Source organism: Sylvia atricapilla, chromosome 2, assembly GCF_009819655.1.
Source record: "Sylvia atricapilla isolate bSylAtr1 chromosome 2, bSylAtr1.pri, whole genome shotgun sequence".
Lineage (NCBI taxonomy): Eukaryota > Metazoa > Chordata > Aves > Passeriformes > Sylviidae > Sylvia > Sylvia atricapilla.
In genome coordinates, this window is record NC_089141.1 from 13,609,953 (window position 1) to 13,627,709 (window position 17,757).

The window sequence follows — 17,757 nt, forward strand, 5'->3', positions numbered from 1 at the left end:
AAGTCAGACACAGCATGTGTGAAAGTCAGCCGTGCGCTACAGCGTGTGGTGGACTTGGTGTTCTGAGCGTGCAGCTGCACAAAACTGTCAAGTTTTTTTGTGAGGGGAAAAATATTTCAGGAAATCCAGCCTCCAGCACGGCATGGGAGTCGGTGTGTGGTGCTGCTGTGTGTGTTACAACTTGCTCTTCGGGTGCATTTAATTACTTTTTTTTCCTAATTGACAGAGCACTCCTTTGTTTGAACTCTTTCTGATGAGGAGTTGATTAAATATCTTGGTATGTTATTTTTTTCTTTCTTTATCCTCAGTGGCTGTAGCTTGGTACTGAATTTATCTTCCAGTGATCCTATCTCCATATTTTAATTTACAAGTGATCAGTGAGCCGTATATTGTTTTCTGACAGCAGGCACAACTCATGCTGGGAATCTCTTATTCCTCCCTCCCCTCCTCTCTCTCATGCAGAACTTTTATGTGCATTTCAGGATTCTGCAGGAAAGTTTCTGGTTTTAGGTTTGTGTGGCATTTTGCTTTGGGGTATATTTGTTTCTTGCTGTTCTTTACAGTGACATGGTTTCTGTTTCTTGGGGAAAGTCATGTTTTTTCCAGGCCAGTGGATATCCCAGCTGGTGGTTTGTGCCTTAGCTGGACCTGGGAGGCTGTGAGCTTCCCAGCTTTTTCCAACCTTGCCTGTTCTGCATGTGCTGGCAGATGTATGGCTTCTGGGCTTTAGAGAGCCTTTCTGGGTCACACATGCATTCTTGCCCAAGGCCCCACTTGGTTACCTGCTAGTTTGTTAGGTGCTCCACAGGCTGCAGCACGACTGGTAATCCCAGGCTGTTCCCTAGCCAAGCAGATGTCCTTGTCTTCACATGCAGAGATGGACTTGACTCCAGTGTTTGGTGCAGTCTGACTGTGCTGCTTTTGGGGAGGGACAGGGCATGGGGCCACTTGCAGGTACTTTGGGGTTATCAAACTTCTTGGGGCTGGAGCAGGTGAGGGTGCGGATGAGGAAGCGGATCCACCATAGGGTTTGAGGAGAGGTGCCTGTTCTGCTTTGCCACAGCAGCATTTTGAAAGCATCAAACTCCACTCCCCATGCTGCAGTAGCACAGTTTCTTTCAGTCCTGTGCCTGTGCTTGGGGCTGAGTGCTGGACAGGGCTGTTGGATGGGTGCTGGTCAGCATGGATATGCACAAGTACTTAAAGACCCAGCTGGTCTTGCTGCAGCAGCAGCTGTGAGGCTTGGGGAGTGTCTGGGCTGCCTGCTGGGCTGTGGACTTTGCAGCAACTTGGAGAAAGTGTTGAAATGCAGGTCACTTGGTGGTGTTCAGAGTCACAGCCTCAGCTCTTTTGTCTGACCACATGGGAGGGGGCTGAAGCTGAGCCTTCCTCAGGAAAGGGTTAACGCTGTCTTTCTTTCTCACAGAGCTGCTCTCCCAGTAATTCAATCATGTCAGCCTGTTTGCAGGCAATAATTCATTGTTATAGGAACACTACAGTAAAGTGACAAGTTAATAATGGCAGTAATAATGGCAAGCAAAGTCTAATGCTATTTCCCTTTCTGCTGCTCCTGTTGCACCAGCAGCCTCCCATGTTGGCTAATGCAATTTGCAACCTCACTAATCCAGTTTCAGGAGGAATTGTGTTCAGTTAAAAGAGAATAGCTTTAGTAGTCGGGAGCTGTGCTGCCATGTTCCTGCCCTCTCTGGGGAGGTTGCCCCGGTGCAGGAAGCCTTTGTCTTTACTTTGCTGTGATTTCTATGCTGTGGTTAAGCTTAATGAGCACAGTCCTCCTAGGAGTGTCTTGTTTTCTTCCCTTCTGCAAATGCCTTTCTTCTGATGCCTCCTCTCCAAAAGGGCTTGCACATCTTTCCCTTCTGAACGTTGGTTTGCTTTCAACTAACCTAATAAACGTGAGTCACCCAGCTCTCTCCATGCTGAATCAGTAGGCTGGCGTGTACTCGCTTGACTCCGTTCAGTCATTAAAGCAGGAGTCCTTGCAGTGTCTGGGGAGGTGGAGGAGGCTCCGGAGCCCTGCTTTGTGGAAGGGAGAAGAGCTGGCAGAGGTCTGAATGTTAGTACAAGTCTAAGCCTGTGGCAGTAACCTGCACACATTCTCTTGAATCCCAGGCAGACATCCTCAGGGAAGAATTCAGGCACCGAGTGCTTTTCGGGCGCTAGTGAGGGAAATGATGAAGCACCTCTGGGTTGTGACCACAGGCTGAGGGAATGGCTGAGTTTGTGCCAAAGGCCTGGCCAGTGCCCTTCAGGGTTGTATGCTGAGCGTGCTGGGGAGAGAGGGGTTCCTTGCAGGAAGTTACATGGGGCTGTGTTCCTGGAAAAGAATCTCTCCTGATCGACCTTCTAAACCCACTTGTGTGGTGTTAAACCAGGGCTGGGCTCAGGTTGGGCTGGCCTCGTTTCTGCTCCCCCTGCACACACACCTCAGCACAGTGAAATCTCGGTGGAGGCTTTTAAAAGTAGGACATTCTCCCAGAAAACTTTTTGCAACATTTCATCAGTTCTTTGGAAGCAAAAGTGTTCTCTGGAGGAGCTCTCCCTAGCGAGCAGCAGCCTCTAAAGTGGGACACTACCTCCCTGCTGTGGTGACAGGGCTTTCTGGGGACTCTCTGGGATGGTGGTGACCATCCTCCTGCCTACCCTTCTGTGCCACAGCTCCTGGTTCATGCAGAGCTGGCTCCTTCCCCAGCGGATGGCCCCCTCGTCCTTTGCTGCAGGGGCAGCATTCTGGGGTTTTGGGGGGGAAAACAAAACCGTTTCCTGTTTAGGGGAAATGGTATCTTCAGCTGCAATTAAACATTTGCCGTTCCCAGGACTTGGTAATAGTGGCTCCCAGGTCCAGGACTTGGTAATAGTGGCTTCCAGGTGGGAAGTGAACTCTTGCTGTTGTGTTTTCTTGCTGCCTGCAAGGCAAAATGATCTAAGGTGTTTGAGAAGGAACATCTTCTTATCACAGCATTTTTACGTACAAGTTGCAAAGTGCTTTGCTAAAGGTAAGTGTTGTAACCCCAGCTTGATGATTAGGAAACAGAGGGGAGGGAGCCAAGAGACAGCAAGTCAGCAGAAAAGCCATGAATCACATCACTGTCTCTGTCTTCCTCCTCTGATGACTGCTCTCCCTTCCCCCAGATATTGGTATAACTGTGCTTACCACATGCTCAGCTTGAGGAGGCTGATTGCCTGCTTGATGGTGTGGAGAAAACCCCTATTACATACCAGGCTGTGTAGTAGCCTGCTGTGGTTGTAAGGTGTGTCTGACCTGAGCTCCCAGCCAGAGGTGCAAGTTTTGAGGACCAGAAGCTGCCACAGGCATCTTGAGATAATGATTAAAAAAAAAAACTAAGAAGGTTCTAACCATGACTTGTTGCCAGTGTAAATTGAAAGCCTTAATAGCGTATGTAGGGCAAATTACAGTACATTAAGGTACAATATCCTCTTTACTGGCACTCTCCAGGGAGCCAGGAGACATTGTGGCAACAGGATTATGGTTTGCAGATGATATGCACGATAACTTTACCTAGACAGAGGCACCTGTTCCTCTCACAGAGCAGATGTTCGGGAGGCTGTTAAGAGAACATCAGCCCCTTGACAGCGCAGCAGAAAATGCCAGGTAACTGTGTCTGTTCACATCACTGCACCCACCACCTCTGCTGTCTGACACTGGGCTGAAGCAGCCCTGCCCCACCTCACTGAAACCCCAGCCCCTGAGGCACACCAGATCAACTCTGCATTTGAAGGCCAAGCCCTTTCCTGGCTCTTTGCCCAGGCAAATCCTCAAGCCAGGAAAGGGAGTTTCCCCCTTGTCAGTAGGGTGAGGTTTCACTGGCTCTATGCCTGGGGTGTCAGACTTCTTGCAACCTCACTTGTGCACCAGCAGCTACAACCATTTCCATGTCATGGCAGCATCTTTAAACATGACCTGGCAAGCTGCATGTGGCATGGAGAGACTTAATTTTGCACTGGAATAGGCTTACCAGCAGAATGGGAAGAGATGGATGGGCTCTCTGGCATTGTACTATACCATTCCCATTACCCTGGACCACCAATTTCAATATTATCTGTTTTCCCCTTTTTAAATAATTCTTCCCAAATGCAAAATGAGCTTTGTGGATTTGTTTGCATATCTGTGAACAATGGCTGATGTTCAGCCCCATGGGAGAGCAGAAGTGTGAGTTACTCCACAAAACTTCCTATGTCTTAACCAGGATCTCTCCCCTGCATTGTCAAGCAAACCAGCCTGAGAGTGAAGCTGCCCCAAGGTAACCTGTGTGCCACAGCATTTCCTGCTCAGCAGGTACCACCCTGTGGTCCATAAAAGCCTTCAATCATTACTACAGGATCTGCAAAAGGCAGTGAAGAAGAGTTGGATGCCTGTATACTATGCAAGAACCAGCAGCAGGACGTGGAAGCATTTGGCATTCACAGAATTGGAAAAGACTGAGAATGTCCTCTCTAATTTTGTGGGAGGGAAACAGAACCTGCACTTGCATCTTTTGTGGTGTGCCTCCCTTAGGAAAATAATTCATGTTTGATGAAAAGTGCATTGGCAGGGATGTCATTACCAATCACTGATACCTCTAATCTAGAGGAAACTTGGTGCACAGTGTTATAAACCTCTGCAAGAGTGCAGTCTGGCAAAGGGAGGACCTGTGATTCCCTGCCAGGGCTTGCTGCTCCAACTGGTAGCAGCTGTAGAAGCACTACCTCATCAATATCTTGGAGACAGCGCAAATGTGGGCAAATTCCTGACTGCTGGCTGCAGTGGCTGCCAAGGATGGCTTGGAAGGATGGGGGGTGTGTGTGAAATTTAAGGTCTCATTTTTGCCAGAGTTAATAAGATTGCTTCCCCATTACTCTCAAAAAGCTTTCTTCCCAAAGGTTGCATGGGAGCAGGGAAAGCTGCTGAGAGACCATCCAAGAGTCCCTGGATGACCTCAGGGGTCCATGCTGTTTGTACACAGTGACAATTACTGTGATTATGGTCTGGGAACAAGACCTCACTGCTTCAGTGGAATGCATCTGACATGTACACGGTGCAGGTCTGTTGTCCCAAACACTAAGATGAAAATTACTCCGTGTCAGCCATCCTCATTTTCATCTCCTAGAGGTGCCTCAATGTAGGAAGAATGTGGGAAGAGCACCGAGAGGGGTGCTTGCCTCTCAGCAGCTCTGGTCTGTGTGTACCCAGGCTTTGTCTGTGTGTGTGTGTGTGTGTGTGTGTTGATATTGAGCAACCCACCACACGTAGCGTGTGTATATACTGCATTTTAATAGATATAGGGCTACTGACTTAACATACACAGTTGCTATAGTAACAAAGGTTTCCGTAGTAACGGTTGCAGAAAATAATCCAGTACCAATTAAAAATAAACTGTTTGGAAAGGGGGCTGGGGGAGAAAGGAAACTGCTGAGAACCACCTTCTCCTTTATTGGTTCATCTCCTAGGGACTTGGAAGATTGATTAATGCTCAAAATAACTGTTTTTAACCAGTTCTGAGCCAAAAAGGTGGGATGAGGGTGGGTGTGGTGGCTAAGGCTGTTGTCCTGAAGTGAAACAAAGGGGAAGGAATGTGTCTGGGGTATGGCAGAAATACAAGAGAGTGACACTGACTCTTTCCATTAGGTTGAAGTCCCTAGGGAGGAAAAACAAGGACAGTTTCCCTCCTTTGCTTCCCTCCAGTGCCTGCATGCCATACCGCAGCCATGGAGTTCTTTATTAGCATACTGGATTAAAGCCACGGGCAGCAGTCCAGGCTCCAGGGGAATGTCTGATGCGATACCAGGATGCCTATCTCGGATGGTGATAGTGCAGAAAGCATTGCTGTGGTGGGAGTTCCTCCCATTTGAAGTTGTTTGTGCCCATCCTCTCCCTGGGCACCGTCACTCATCACTTGTGCCGGCAGGCATCCGAGGCCCTGGTGCCCAAGGGAAGCTGGAAGCAAAGCACGTTGCAAAGCAGGGAGCCCGTGCCTTGGTGAGAGAGAGAAGACAACATTGCTTCCTCACAAACACAGGATGCGTGGGATGTGTTTCCAGGGTGTGGATGGGCACAGGTCCCCTGGCAGCCTTCAGTTGTTCATGCCTGTGGTGCCACACTTTGTCGTGCCACTTGTACCCGTGCAGTCTCCAAGTTCTATTTCAGAGATTTGCACCTTGTCAGCATGAAGGCAGCATTCCCCCTCTCAGAGGGGAGCAGCTGCGTGAGGAGAGGTGAAGGAGGGGAAGGCCATGGTGGCAGAGCTGCTGGGAGGAGTGGAGGAGCTGCCCTTCTCCCCATCTGCAGCTGGCAGGGGCTCCAGGGCACACCCAGCACAAGCGTCACAGGAGGGCACCTTGTGTCCTCCCCTGCCGACAGGAATGTCCTGGCTTGTGTGACAGCACACACTGCAGCGGAGGCTCTGTCTTGCAATTGTACAGGGAGAGAGGAATTGGGAATCTCTGTCTCTCCTTACAGGAAGTTGACCTAATGATTCTGCTGTATCATCACCACGGGACTGCTTAGAGCTGCACTTGTGCTTGGGAAGCCAAGAGAGGTGATGGGCTTGTGGTTTGTCCTAGGCTGTGTAGTTTGTGGTGGATTTCTAGCCTGATCTCCTGGCTGTGGGAGCAGAGATTGCTCCCTTGCTGATCCCTTCCAGTCTGGTGCTCTTTCTCATTTTCCACTTGTGCCTGCACTTCCTCCCCTAGCTATTGCGTGTCTGTGGAATACATCTCACTGAGATGGCTGGCATGTGACAGCAGTGGGGTCTCATTTAATTCACTTTCTCAGAAGTGGTTTTCTCTGAAACTGGTCAACTGAGGTGTAAGTGGTATGATTTCACCATGAGAACAACCACTCAGTTTGGGCGTAGTCTTCTTAATAAGTCTGGTGCCTTATACCACTATGAATTAAAAGGAGTCTTTTAAAGGTCAGGCTGTGAAAAAAGTTGCCTCTCTTGCTGAGGGACACAGTGGGAGGATCCAGGAGTAGACAGAGGTTGAAAGGAAAGATTTGGTAGAGTATCTAAATGTCTTAAAGGCCAGTGGGACGCAAGCAAGAGGGAATTTTCTGGTCCACCCTGAATCATGTGAGTTTCTTTCCTGTGTTAATGACCCACCTCTCTTCATCCTTCTCCATTCCCCCCTCACAGTGACCAAGCTACAGGTGAGCAAGTCGAAGCGGAGCATCACTCTGGTGGAGAACCGGCCCATCCCCCTGAACTGCTCGGTGAAATCCCAGACCAGCCCCGACTCCCACTTCGCCGTGCTGTGGTACGTGCACAAGCCCTCGGATGCTGATGGAAAGCTCATCCTGAAGACGACGCACAGCTCAGCCTTCGAGTACGGCACCTACGCGGAGGAGGAGGGGCTGCGGGGCCGGCTGCAGTTCGAGCGCTCGGCCTCGGGTGGGCTCTTCAGCCTGACGGTGCAGCGGGCCGAGGTGCGGGACAGCGGCAGCTACTACTGCCACGTGGAGGAGTGGCTGCTCAGCCCCAACCACGCCTGGTACAAGCTGGCAGAGGAGGTGTCAGGGCGCACCGAGGTCACCGTCAAGCAGCCAGGTGGGGTAGTCTTGGCATTGGCTCCTGTGCACGGCCTGTGAGATTGCCACCCTGTCCTTGCGTCCTCGTGCCTGCACATCTCTGTGTGGGAGGAGGGTTTTCCCTCCTTTGATGTCACTCTTGTCCCTCTAGGCTGAGCTTGTGTGCCTTTCAGTGTCCCCACATGAAAGTCTATAGGGCCACTGCATCAAGCCAGGTTTCATTATCCTTGAGAGCATCATGTAGCAAGACTTACTGAGACAGGACCCCTGTGTGCCTGTCTGGGAAGGCGGTTTTTTGTCTTGCACGCAGTTTAATTTACTCTGTGCCTATATCCTGGCAGATGCAGGGAGCCTTGTCTCTTTTCCCTTTGCACATGAGATGGGAATAGCTTTTAATAAAGTGGGGAGCTGGCTGCCAGGAAAGGAGAAACGTGCTCTGTGGGTGGTTTCCGTGGCAGTGGATGACACTGATAAGCTGGTGGAGGAGCTAAATATAGCCCCCCCCATAAGCTGGGACAAAGGGCAAAGGTGAGAGTCAGGGAGGCAAGTACTGTCCAGAGCATTGGCAGTTCATGAGGAAGCCTGCCTTGTCCTTGCTTGCTCCAGCTGCCTGTGTCTGGAAGATAAAATCCCTCAGGCAGGATGGATGCAGTTGGATATCAGTGCTGGAGTAGGACGCTTAGTGCATTTTCTCTGGATTTGGCTGGCTAGACACAAGCTCTGTGGACAAGGGTGCAAGAGGGATATTGGATATGGTCCCCAGTGCAGCTTTGCCTGGTCACACACCACAGGATCCACAGCAGGCCATGGCTTGCTGCCAATGTCAGCTCCTCATTTCTGTCTGCAAACTCCCAAGATGGCTGAGGGGTGGTCATGGATGAGGGAGCTGGAACTGCCCCCTCCTTTGCATGGCCCACCTCTCTCTGGGAAGTACGGCGCTTGTTGCTTGATGCAGCAGCAGTACCTGGGAAGTCCAGACTGGCCCTGGAAAGAATTGTGAGGGATTTAGGAGAGTTGGACACGTCATTTCGCGTAAAAGAGCTGACTCCAGTCACCCTCCTGTATCAATGAAGTTGTGGAGCAAAAACCAGGGGCATTCCCAAGGCAGCAAAACACTGCGTGTGACTTTGCCCTCATGCCACTTCTTGTTTTGCAGTGGGGGTTCCCTGCAATCAGCTCTCTGTTCTCCACCTTGCTGTTTTTTTCCTTTTTCCACAATAGTGGAGGCTTACTGCTTGAGGTGTGATCAGGCTAATGCCTCGTCCTAGGAGGAAAACAAGAGAAGAGTGAGGTGCGATCTCCCTTTGTTAGGTCTCTGTGCACTTAGGGCCTCACAAGTACTTCTGGGAGATTGTGGGTTTCCAATTCCCTGCACTAATGGGTCATTGTTGGTGGCTAGCCTGAGATTTTCAGAAGACCCTAAACCCACAAGCCTTATTTTCTCCTCCTCCTCTATTTTTTTTTGTCCTTTCCTTTCTCCATCATTTTTTTCCTCTACTTTCTTTCATCACACCCCAGGATTGTGGGGAATTTCCATGCAGAAAAGGCTTGTGGGGAGGCGAAGGACCCTTGCAGCCCTTGGTCACATTGCATTTCTAACGGGTTTTTCCCTTAGATAACCGCCTGCAGGTCAACCAGACCCACAAAAACATCACTGTGCTGGAGAACGAGTGGGTGACCCTGGAATGCCTGGTGAGCAACCGGACCAGCCCCTCATCCCAGCTGCTGGTGGAGTGGTCCGTGTGGCGGCCGGGCCGCTCCGAGAAGGAGGTGGTGGCCTGGCTGAGCCGGCAGAGCACGCTGCACTACGGGGACCTGGCGGCACTGGGCAAGCTGCGGAGCCGGCTGCACCTGGAGAGCCCGGCCCCGGGCCTCTTCCTGCTCTCCATCCAGAACTCCACCGTGCGGGACAGCGGCGCCTATGGCTGCCGTGTGGAGGAGTGGCTGCTCGACCCCGGTGACCGCTGGTACAAGCGGGCAGAGGACATCTCCGGGCTCATCACCCTCACAGTCAAGCAGCCAGGTGAGGGGGATCTGGTGCCATCTGTCCTGAGCAGCCCTGTGCCCTCTTGGGCAAACATGAATCACCATCTCTCCATCTGCAACAGTGGGTCCAGGCACAGGACAGACCATGCTGATTCCTTTTTCCATGTCTTCTTGATTGCACTCTTGCTTTTCTGGAAAGAGTGTGGAGCGAATTCTGCAAATACATGTAAATGGGCTTGCCATTTTGTCACTGCATCTACTTTTTTTTTTTTCCCCCAACACTTTTGACAGGTTAAATACGGTAGGCTCCTGATTTTACTCACATTTTGACTGAGAATAGGATGGAAGAAGCTACCTGTGCTTCTCAGGTATGTGGTCCAGGGGCAAGGTGAGAAGAGGGCAGTGGAGAAACACAACTCAGTCTTAGTGAGCTTGCTGTCAGCCAGTACTCCCAGATCCCTTTCTGCAGGGCTGCTCTCTAGCTTCTCTCCCAGTTCTACTTGTACATGGTGTTAGTTGGACCTAGGTGTAAAATACAGGCATTTCAACTTGTTAAATTCCATTCCATTAATTAAAGTCCTGATCTCCAATCTATTTAGATTCTTGCCCCTCAAGAGAGTCAGCAGCACCTCCCAGTTTGGTACTGTCAGCAGATTTGCTAATGTTGCATTCAACTCCGGTATCCAGATCTTTGATAAATACATTGAACAGCACTGGCCCTAAAACTGAACCCTGAGGAGCACCACTGATGACCAGGTAGCAGCCAGAAGTAGCCCCATTCACTGTATCCCTTTGAACTCTACCCCTCAGCCAGTTCTTCACTCAGTGCACCATGAAACATCCCCCTTCACAGCTGGAAAGATGCTGTGAGGGACAATATGAAAAGCCTTACTGAAATTGAAAAACTGCATCCACTGCCTTCCTTTCATCCACTGACAGAGCAGGTGGCACAAGGATATTAAATTATTTAACCAGACATCCCCTTTGTGAAGCCATGTTGGCTGTGTCTGATGATTATTGTTGTTCTTTGAATACCTTTCAGTAGTACCTTGGATAATCTTCTCCATAATTTTTTCAGGAACTGAGGTTAGACTAACAGGTCTGTAATTTCCTGGGTCTTCCCTCATATCCTTCTTGTAAACTGGAATATATACTGGCCAGCTTCCAGCCAAAAAGCACTTCCCCAGACTCCCAGGGCCCTTGGATGATGTTCAGGAAGGGTTCTGCTGTAACTGATGAATTCCATCAGGCCTCTTGGACTTGTGGACACTCAGCTGATATATCTGATCTTTCACAATTTCAGAGCCTGCAGATGGAAAAGTTACTGTTCTTGCACTTGTGACCCTCTGACTCATGGGATTGGGCAGCCCAAGGTCTATCAGTATTATTAAAGACTGAGGCAAAAAAACATTGAATGCCTCTGCTTTTTCTTCATCCCTGTTAAATAGGTAACTATCTTCAAAGGTATCGGTTCAACATTTTCTTCAGTCATCTTCTTGCTATTAACAGCTTTTAAAAAGTGCTGACACAATACTGACCAATTTCAACCCTAATTGAGCTTTGACATTTGTGTCTTCTCCCTGCATATATGAGCTACATCTCTGTGATCTTCCTGCAGAGCCTTGCTTCCAGAGAGCATACAATTTCTCCTCTTAAGCTCCAGAAGGAGTTGCTCTTCAGCCAGTGTTGCTTGACTTAGGACGCAGTGAAGTTGCCTGCTCCTGTGCTCCCAAAAGGTGGTTCTTCAGACTGGCCAGCACTGATGGACTCCTGAACCCTCAAAAGCAGATTCCCCAAGTACTCTGCTAAGTTTTGCCTGTTTTAACAACAGGTGACATGCAAAGGCAGTTTACCTTGGAAAATACAGATTCCCTAGTTTTTGAGGCATATGACTCAAGATTAAATGTCTGTCTTAAAGGGTGTAGGACAATTAACAGTACAATGCTCCTTCACTGAGTACTTTCCAGCTTCTAATGCAGTCACTCTCTGCATGGTCTGCAGTGCTTCATGCCTGCCCACTGCAGCAAGATGTCAGCCTCATAATTGTACAGCAGAGCTGGCAAAAGCGTGAGGTTCTGGAAAGATTTTAGTGGTCATTCCTAGCAGAGATTTGTACTGTGGAGGAGGAGCATTCTCAGGGGACAGCAGAGCTCTTACCTGCCACGTCTTAGCTTGGGAAGTTTTGCTGGCCGACATGGCTTGAGCAGAGACACCTCCCCAGACAATCCCTGTGCCATGCTGGATTATCAGTACAGCCCTCCATCCAGTGTGATAATTGCCAGCCCTGATGGAGGGGATAATGAACAGCAGGAAAAATCTCTGAGGCTCCTCTTGAATTGCAGAAGAATGTGGAGTGGGAAGAAGAGAGGGAGTTTGGGAGTGCACTAATCAAGGATTTATTTTTTTTTTTCTGAAAGTGCTTTGTTGTTGTTTGTTTTTGTTTCATAGCAGTCAGTACTTAACAAAATGACTAATCGTGCTTGTGATTCATGTCTCATTAGTGAGGATCTCCAGCCTCATCTGTTAGGGCTATAATCATCAGCAAAGGGGGGAAAAACCTCTCAGCAACTTCAGATATCAGTTCTCCTCTTTCTGCTTGACCTACTAAAGGTGAGGGAGGCTTTGTGTTACTTTTGACAAGCCATTTCCTTCCCTTTCTCCTTTCTTACCTCAGTAGTCCCCAAAATTTCATGACTTAACTCATTTCCTGTTTCTGCTTAGGCGTCTTCTTTGGGAAAATGTGAACTGCAAATACTCATATTGCTTATGGCCTGAAGAGCTCTGGTCTTAATGAACGTTTTCCTCACAGGACCATTTAAAAAGTGTTGGGCAGGTGCTGTAATGAGAAGCCCACTGGGCACAGCAGCCCTGTGGCTGATGAGAGCTGAGGGACAGCAGTCCCCTCCTGCAGGGACACCCAGGGTCTGCACAAGGGAGGGCTTGCCCAGCTCTCCTCACTGGAGGAGAAAGTGCCTCTGTCTTTGGTGAGCTATTGACTTGCCCTTCCTGCCCAGCTCCCACTTTGGAAATGGCTTTTTAATCTTTAAATGAGAGCTTAGATCCAGACTGATTGTGATCCCTGGAGTATGTGCTCCTTGGCAAGATGACTAAACCAAATGTTAATTGCTCTTGAAGTCAGCCTTTAATCAACTCATCGTGGGTTCTGGCCACTGTGTCTCCGGTAAAAACATCTCTTCAGCCTTGCAGCAAGCACTAGAGGGAAAAAAATGAGAGGAAGAATTTTTGAGCATCCTTGCTGCATCAGTGTTGAGACCATCTCCATGGAGGAACCTCTTACCTAAATGACTTCCCAAGCTGCTGGAAAAGGTCTTCTTCTCTTCTGTCCTTTGACCACTCTCAAAGAAACAAAAAGCAGGAAGTGCAATGTTTTGTGCAGTAGCTGGGGAGGAATAGCACATTGCTTCTCAGCACATGCACCAGACCTTGATATCCTAACACACAGCTTGTCTGGATGAGCTGCAGCAGCTTCCTCCTCTCGTCCCGTAGTTGGGGTGAGGATGGGCAGGGGTAGGATGGTGCTTACAGCCAGTGCCTGCTTGACCCTGTTCCAGATGGTTCGTGGTGAGATGAGGATGCTGTGCCTGCAGGGTTGGCCTCAGAGGAACCTGTGAGTCTTGGCAGGCTGCATCAAGCTTTGGATTTTGCCTGGATCGTGTCCAGCACCAGAGTCATGACAGTTTGTGTTAAGATAGGATGATTTTGATGATACTCAGCGCTCACCTCTTGATTTTTGTCATCTCAGATCCCACCTTGCAGGTGGACACAGCCACCACCAACCTCACGGTGCAGGAGAAGGAGTCCTTCCCACTGGACTGCAGCATCCTGTCCCGTTCCAGCCCAGAGTCCCACTTTGCGGTGACATGGTACAACCTGCGGGCCAAGGAGGCAGGCAACCATGCAGAGGAGGGGGAGGAGGAGGAGGAGGAAGAGAGGGAAGTGGTGCTGAGTGTGGGCCCTGATGCCATCTTCAGCCCTGAGGCCGGTCGCTGGGAGGGCCGCCTGCGCTTCCAGAGGCTCTCAGCGGTACTTTTCCGGCTGACGGTGCTGCAGGCTGGCGGTGCTGACACAGGAAACTACTCGTGCCGAGTGGAGGAGTGGCTGGTGGATCCCAACGGCGTCTGGTACCGGCTGGCCGAGGAGGAGTCAGGGATGGTCGCTGTGCACGTGCAGGATGCAGGTGAGGAGAGGTGACAACTGTCTGGGGCTCTGGCCCTGGCATCCCCTCCATCTTTGGTTCAAGCAAGAGGAAAAGACCAAGGAGCAAGTGGGATTGGGGCAAGTCTGTGGTGCTGATACTTTTCCAGTCAACTCAGTGGTTCTTTCCAGCTCTTGCTCTGCCTTGAGTATCCACACTGCACCTAGCTCTATACTGGTGTTGCACCCACAGCATTTACCATCTGGTGTGTCTGGAATCAGTGGGGATAGACCTTGCCACCCACTGGGTTTTAACCCTCCCCTTTGGAGGAAGTTGGAGCTAGTGCTCTAGCTCTGCACAAGAGCATAGGCTGTGGCACGTGGGTCTCCTCACATGAACTCTTGAAGCTCTTGCATGGTTTAGAGGCCCCAGAGGTAACTGAGGTGATGAGGCCCTTTTTGTGGGCCCTTAAGGGAGATAAGAGATCCTGAGGTGCTGCTACCTTTGTGTAGCACCACTGAGAGAATACAAGCTTTAAAAGATACTATAAGATCTCTACCAGAGAGGACTCTATCACTCATTAAACTCTTGTCGGGAGAAAGCTGAAACATGTCCTGTTACAACTTTATTCTGTTCTAATTGTTATTTTATTCTTTTATTCTGTTCTGTTATTTCCAACTGTTATATCTAACTGTATCTAACTGTTCTAACACTGTTATTTTTCCCAGAGCCCCACCTCCTGCTTTGACATAGAATAATGAGCATCTGGCTTTCTGTGTTTCTGAGGAAATTTGCATGCCCTGATTACAGAGAAACCATGAAATGTGACCACCCTGTATCTCTTTCCAGGCTCCACGCTGCAGTCTGTCATCTGCTCCAATGACGCCCTCTTCTACTTTGTATTCTTCTACCCCTTCCCCATCTTTGGCATCTTGATCATCACCATCCTCCTGGTGCGGTTCAAGAGCCGAAACTCCAGCAAGAACTCAGAGGGCAAGAATGGGGTTCCCTTGCTGTGGATCAAAGAGCCTCACCTCAACTACTCTCCAACTTGCCTAGAGCCACCAGTCCTCAGCATCCACCCGGGAACCATAGACTAAAGAGGCAGAGACACCTGTAGGGACGCACAGAGGGAGAGAAGCAGAGGTACACACCGGGAACCCTGAGGAGCACAGTGCAGTTTGTTGTTCTTGTTTCATTTGTTTCAGTGTCTGTGCTCCGACACAGTGGCTGAGCTCTGCCCAGCCAGCAGGAGCAGGAAGTTCCAAGGCTTCTTCCATCACCTATGGGAATATAGCCCCTCTCTCCAAGGGACAGAGGCACTTGCTGTACATAGCGGATGTTCCTCTCGGACTAATCTGATTCACATCAGTTGCTGTCTTTTGGGCTGTTACTTTTTTATCATTTCTTTTTTGGTCACTCAAAGAACTGTAGACTTTCCCTGCCTTCCACACAGTGTGGAGTTCTCCAGGGGTATTGGCTCCTGGGATGATCTCTTTGGAAGTAAATATTTACGTTTTCCAAAAAAGACTGTTTTTCCTTCTCAGATTCAGTGCCACAGTGAAGAAGATCTGTTCTCAAGGTGCACTGAGCTAGCTTCTCCTTCTTCCAAAACAGACCAAGCCAGGTCTGTCCCCAGAGGGGTAAACTGGGCTGTCTATCAAGAGGTCCATTTCAAAGACTGGCTGTAGCCTCAGCATCTTCTTGCCTCCATCTTACTTGTTTTCTCAGGAGGGAGCAGTTCACCTTTTGGGAGTGTTCCCAGATCATGGAGAAAAGGAATATTGAGCATGCTTGTGGTCAGGACAAAACTTCAGTTTGTCTCAAGGAACTGAAGGGAAGAAGGAAGGACACCTGAAAGCCCTGACTGTGTTGTAGTGAAGAGGGTCCTTGTATTGTCTCTGACCAGAGTCATGCTCCTTCCTGGTGTCCATATGCTGCCATCTCTGATGAGGCAGATCTCCTCTGTGCCCCAGTCATTTGGGAAAGGGAGGCTTAATCCAACCTCTGAAGGCTTCAACATGACCAAAGTAATGACTCTAGGAAGGAGGGAAAGGAGGAGTTCCACGGGTCAGGTTCACAGTCCCTGGATGGTTCAGCCAAGGAGCCCAGTAGCAAACATGCCACGTAGTGAGGATGTGCAGTTAACCACCATGTGTCACAAATTTTCCTGTGGCTGCACTACTCCCCAGTGTGAGCCTGGACAAAGCAAGGGCCCTGCAGTACATCAGCACCCTGGGGACTTCCCTGTCCTCTTGGCCCAGAGAAATTTTCCCCGTGCGTTTATGCACATCTGCTGTTTGTTTCTGAGACTTCAGGAAGAGAATCCGTTTCTCCATAAGCTCCCCCTCCTGGTAAAGTCAGCTGCTCTTGTAGGAGTCGCCGTGGCAGGAAATGCTGTTCTTTCTGTGAAAGATATGGCTCTCATGAACCAAACCTGGGCTCTCGCCACGTAGGGCACCTGACCTCCTGCACCCCTGATGCCAAGAACCCCTGCCCTGTCCTGTGGAGGAAACCGCCTCCTCCCCCTGCAAGCGTTATGTCTGGCGGAAGAAAATGTTTGCCAAAACGGCCTTTTGTTGTCTTCCTCGATGTCTTCCTGGCAAATCTGGCCATTTCTTTTTTTGCAGCGTGGCTGAAGCCAACCAGGGGTGGACGGGTGCAGCCACCAGACCCCCCCCCCGCCTCACGTGTGAGAGGTGCCATACCCACAGCCGTTGTCCTCTCCGGAGGGTCGGACTGCTCTCTGGAAGCAGAGGGGACCTCAGCAGATGCTCTGTAGCACTAAGTCAGTTAGACCCTGATGCCTTGACATTTCAGAGGTGGTGAAGCTTCAGGTAGGAGATCTGCACCGTGAAGCCTTGCTCCTGTCTGGGAGAGGACCCACATGGCTGCAGATCGTCCTGTGCTAAGGTGTTTGAAGTTGGCTACCTCTGCACCTCCACCAGAACAGCACTGGTGTCTTCTTCTGCTGGGAAGCCCCAGTTTCACTCGTCCCTCTGTGAAGTCTGCCTCCTCGAGATGTAACTGCTTAATGGCCCCAGCATATGCATAAAATCACACTCCTGTATCTGTATGTATCACACACCCGCACACTTGTCTTCCCTTTCTGGCTAAGACGTCTGCAAAGAGAGGAGTGGTATGAGAAGTGAATGGAAGTGAAGAACCGAGGTGCAAACAGCTGCAGCTGCAGCCAGTGGGTATTGTTCCCTAACTGTACTATCTCCTGTACTTACTGCTCCCGGGCAGGAACCACAACTCACTTCAGCTTTAAGGAAGAAGAGAAAATGATGTCAGCGGGAGCAGTTCTTTCCTGGGAGAGCTGCACTCTGCACCTGAGCCACGCTCCTCCTCACCAACCTGTCTGCTCCAGAGCAGGGCTCTCCTGGAGGCCTGCCCCGTGGCCCTGCCCACTGGGTGGACGGCATCTCTTTCCAGCCCTGTGGTTCCTGCACAGAGCCCAGGCTTTCCTGGGAAGCGGCTCCCACGGTGGTCCCTGAATGTACCTTGCTGGTGACATTTCTCCATTGCTCTGGCAGTGTGTTGCCCAGTCTCAAACTTCTCTCAGTTTTTATAAGGCAGACTCTTCCTGTTAGAAGTTTTAACACAAAGCTTTTCAAATCATTCTCTCTGCTGTAACTTTCTGTAATGAACCCAAGAAGAGAGAGACCCTGTCCATGCATGATGTGGAAAAATGTTTGGGATTTTTAAAAAAAGAAAAAAGTGGAAAAAAAACCCAGCAAAAACTTTGTACTATGTTGCACTAAAACATGTTTTATACAACACACCTGACAGCTATAGTAAACCGTGTTGAAATTGTGAATCCTATTGCTGCTGGTTTTTGTCAGATCTGGGCTTTTATTATGCCTTTATGTGCACTCACAGCATAAAGGTGTGTTGAGGCCCTCCTCTTGGGAACCCTCTCCCTCTGCCCCTACTCCTTTATGCAATAACTTCTCTCCCTACCATTGATAACACATCTCTCCTCTCTTGCAGCTGGAGCTTGCAGACACCTGGCACCTCTGATTTCAGACCCCATCCATTCCTCAACCTATGCCATAATAGAATATAA

The 17,757-nt window shown here is 49.8% G+C and overlaps 1 protein-coding gene across 2 annotated transcripts in view; it reads left to right on the top strand.

The window, feature by feature from the left end:
• The window catches only part of IGSF3 (immunoglobulin superfamily member 3), a 64,875-nt gene extending 47,367 nt beyond the window's left edge, over positions 1–17,508 (top strand). For both annotated transcript variants that reach the window (XM_066340881.1, XM_066340882.1), the window contains 4 exons: positions 7,152–7,562; positions 9,159–9,566; positions 13,293–13,727; positions 14,535–17,508. In XM_066340881.1, coding sequence (XP_066196978.1) covers positions 7,152–7,562; positions 9,159–9,566; positions 13,293–13,727; positions 14,535–14,785 — 1,505 coding nt within the window. In that variant the 3' untranslated portion in view covers positions 14,786–17,508. The remainder of the gene's footprint in view (positions 1–7,151; positions 7,563–9,158; positions 9,567–13,292; positions 13,728–14,534) is intronic.
• Positions 17,509–17,757: the final 249 nt, after the last annotated feature.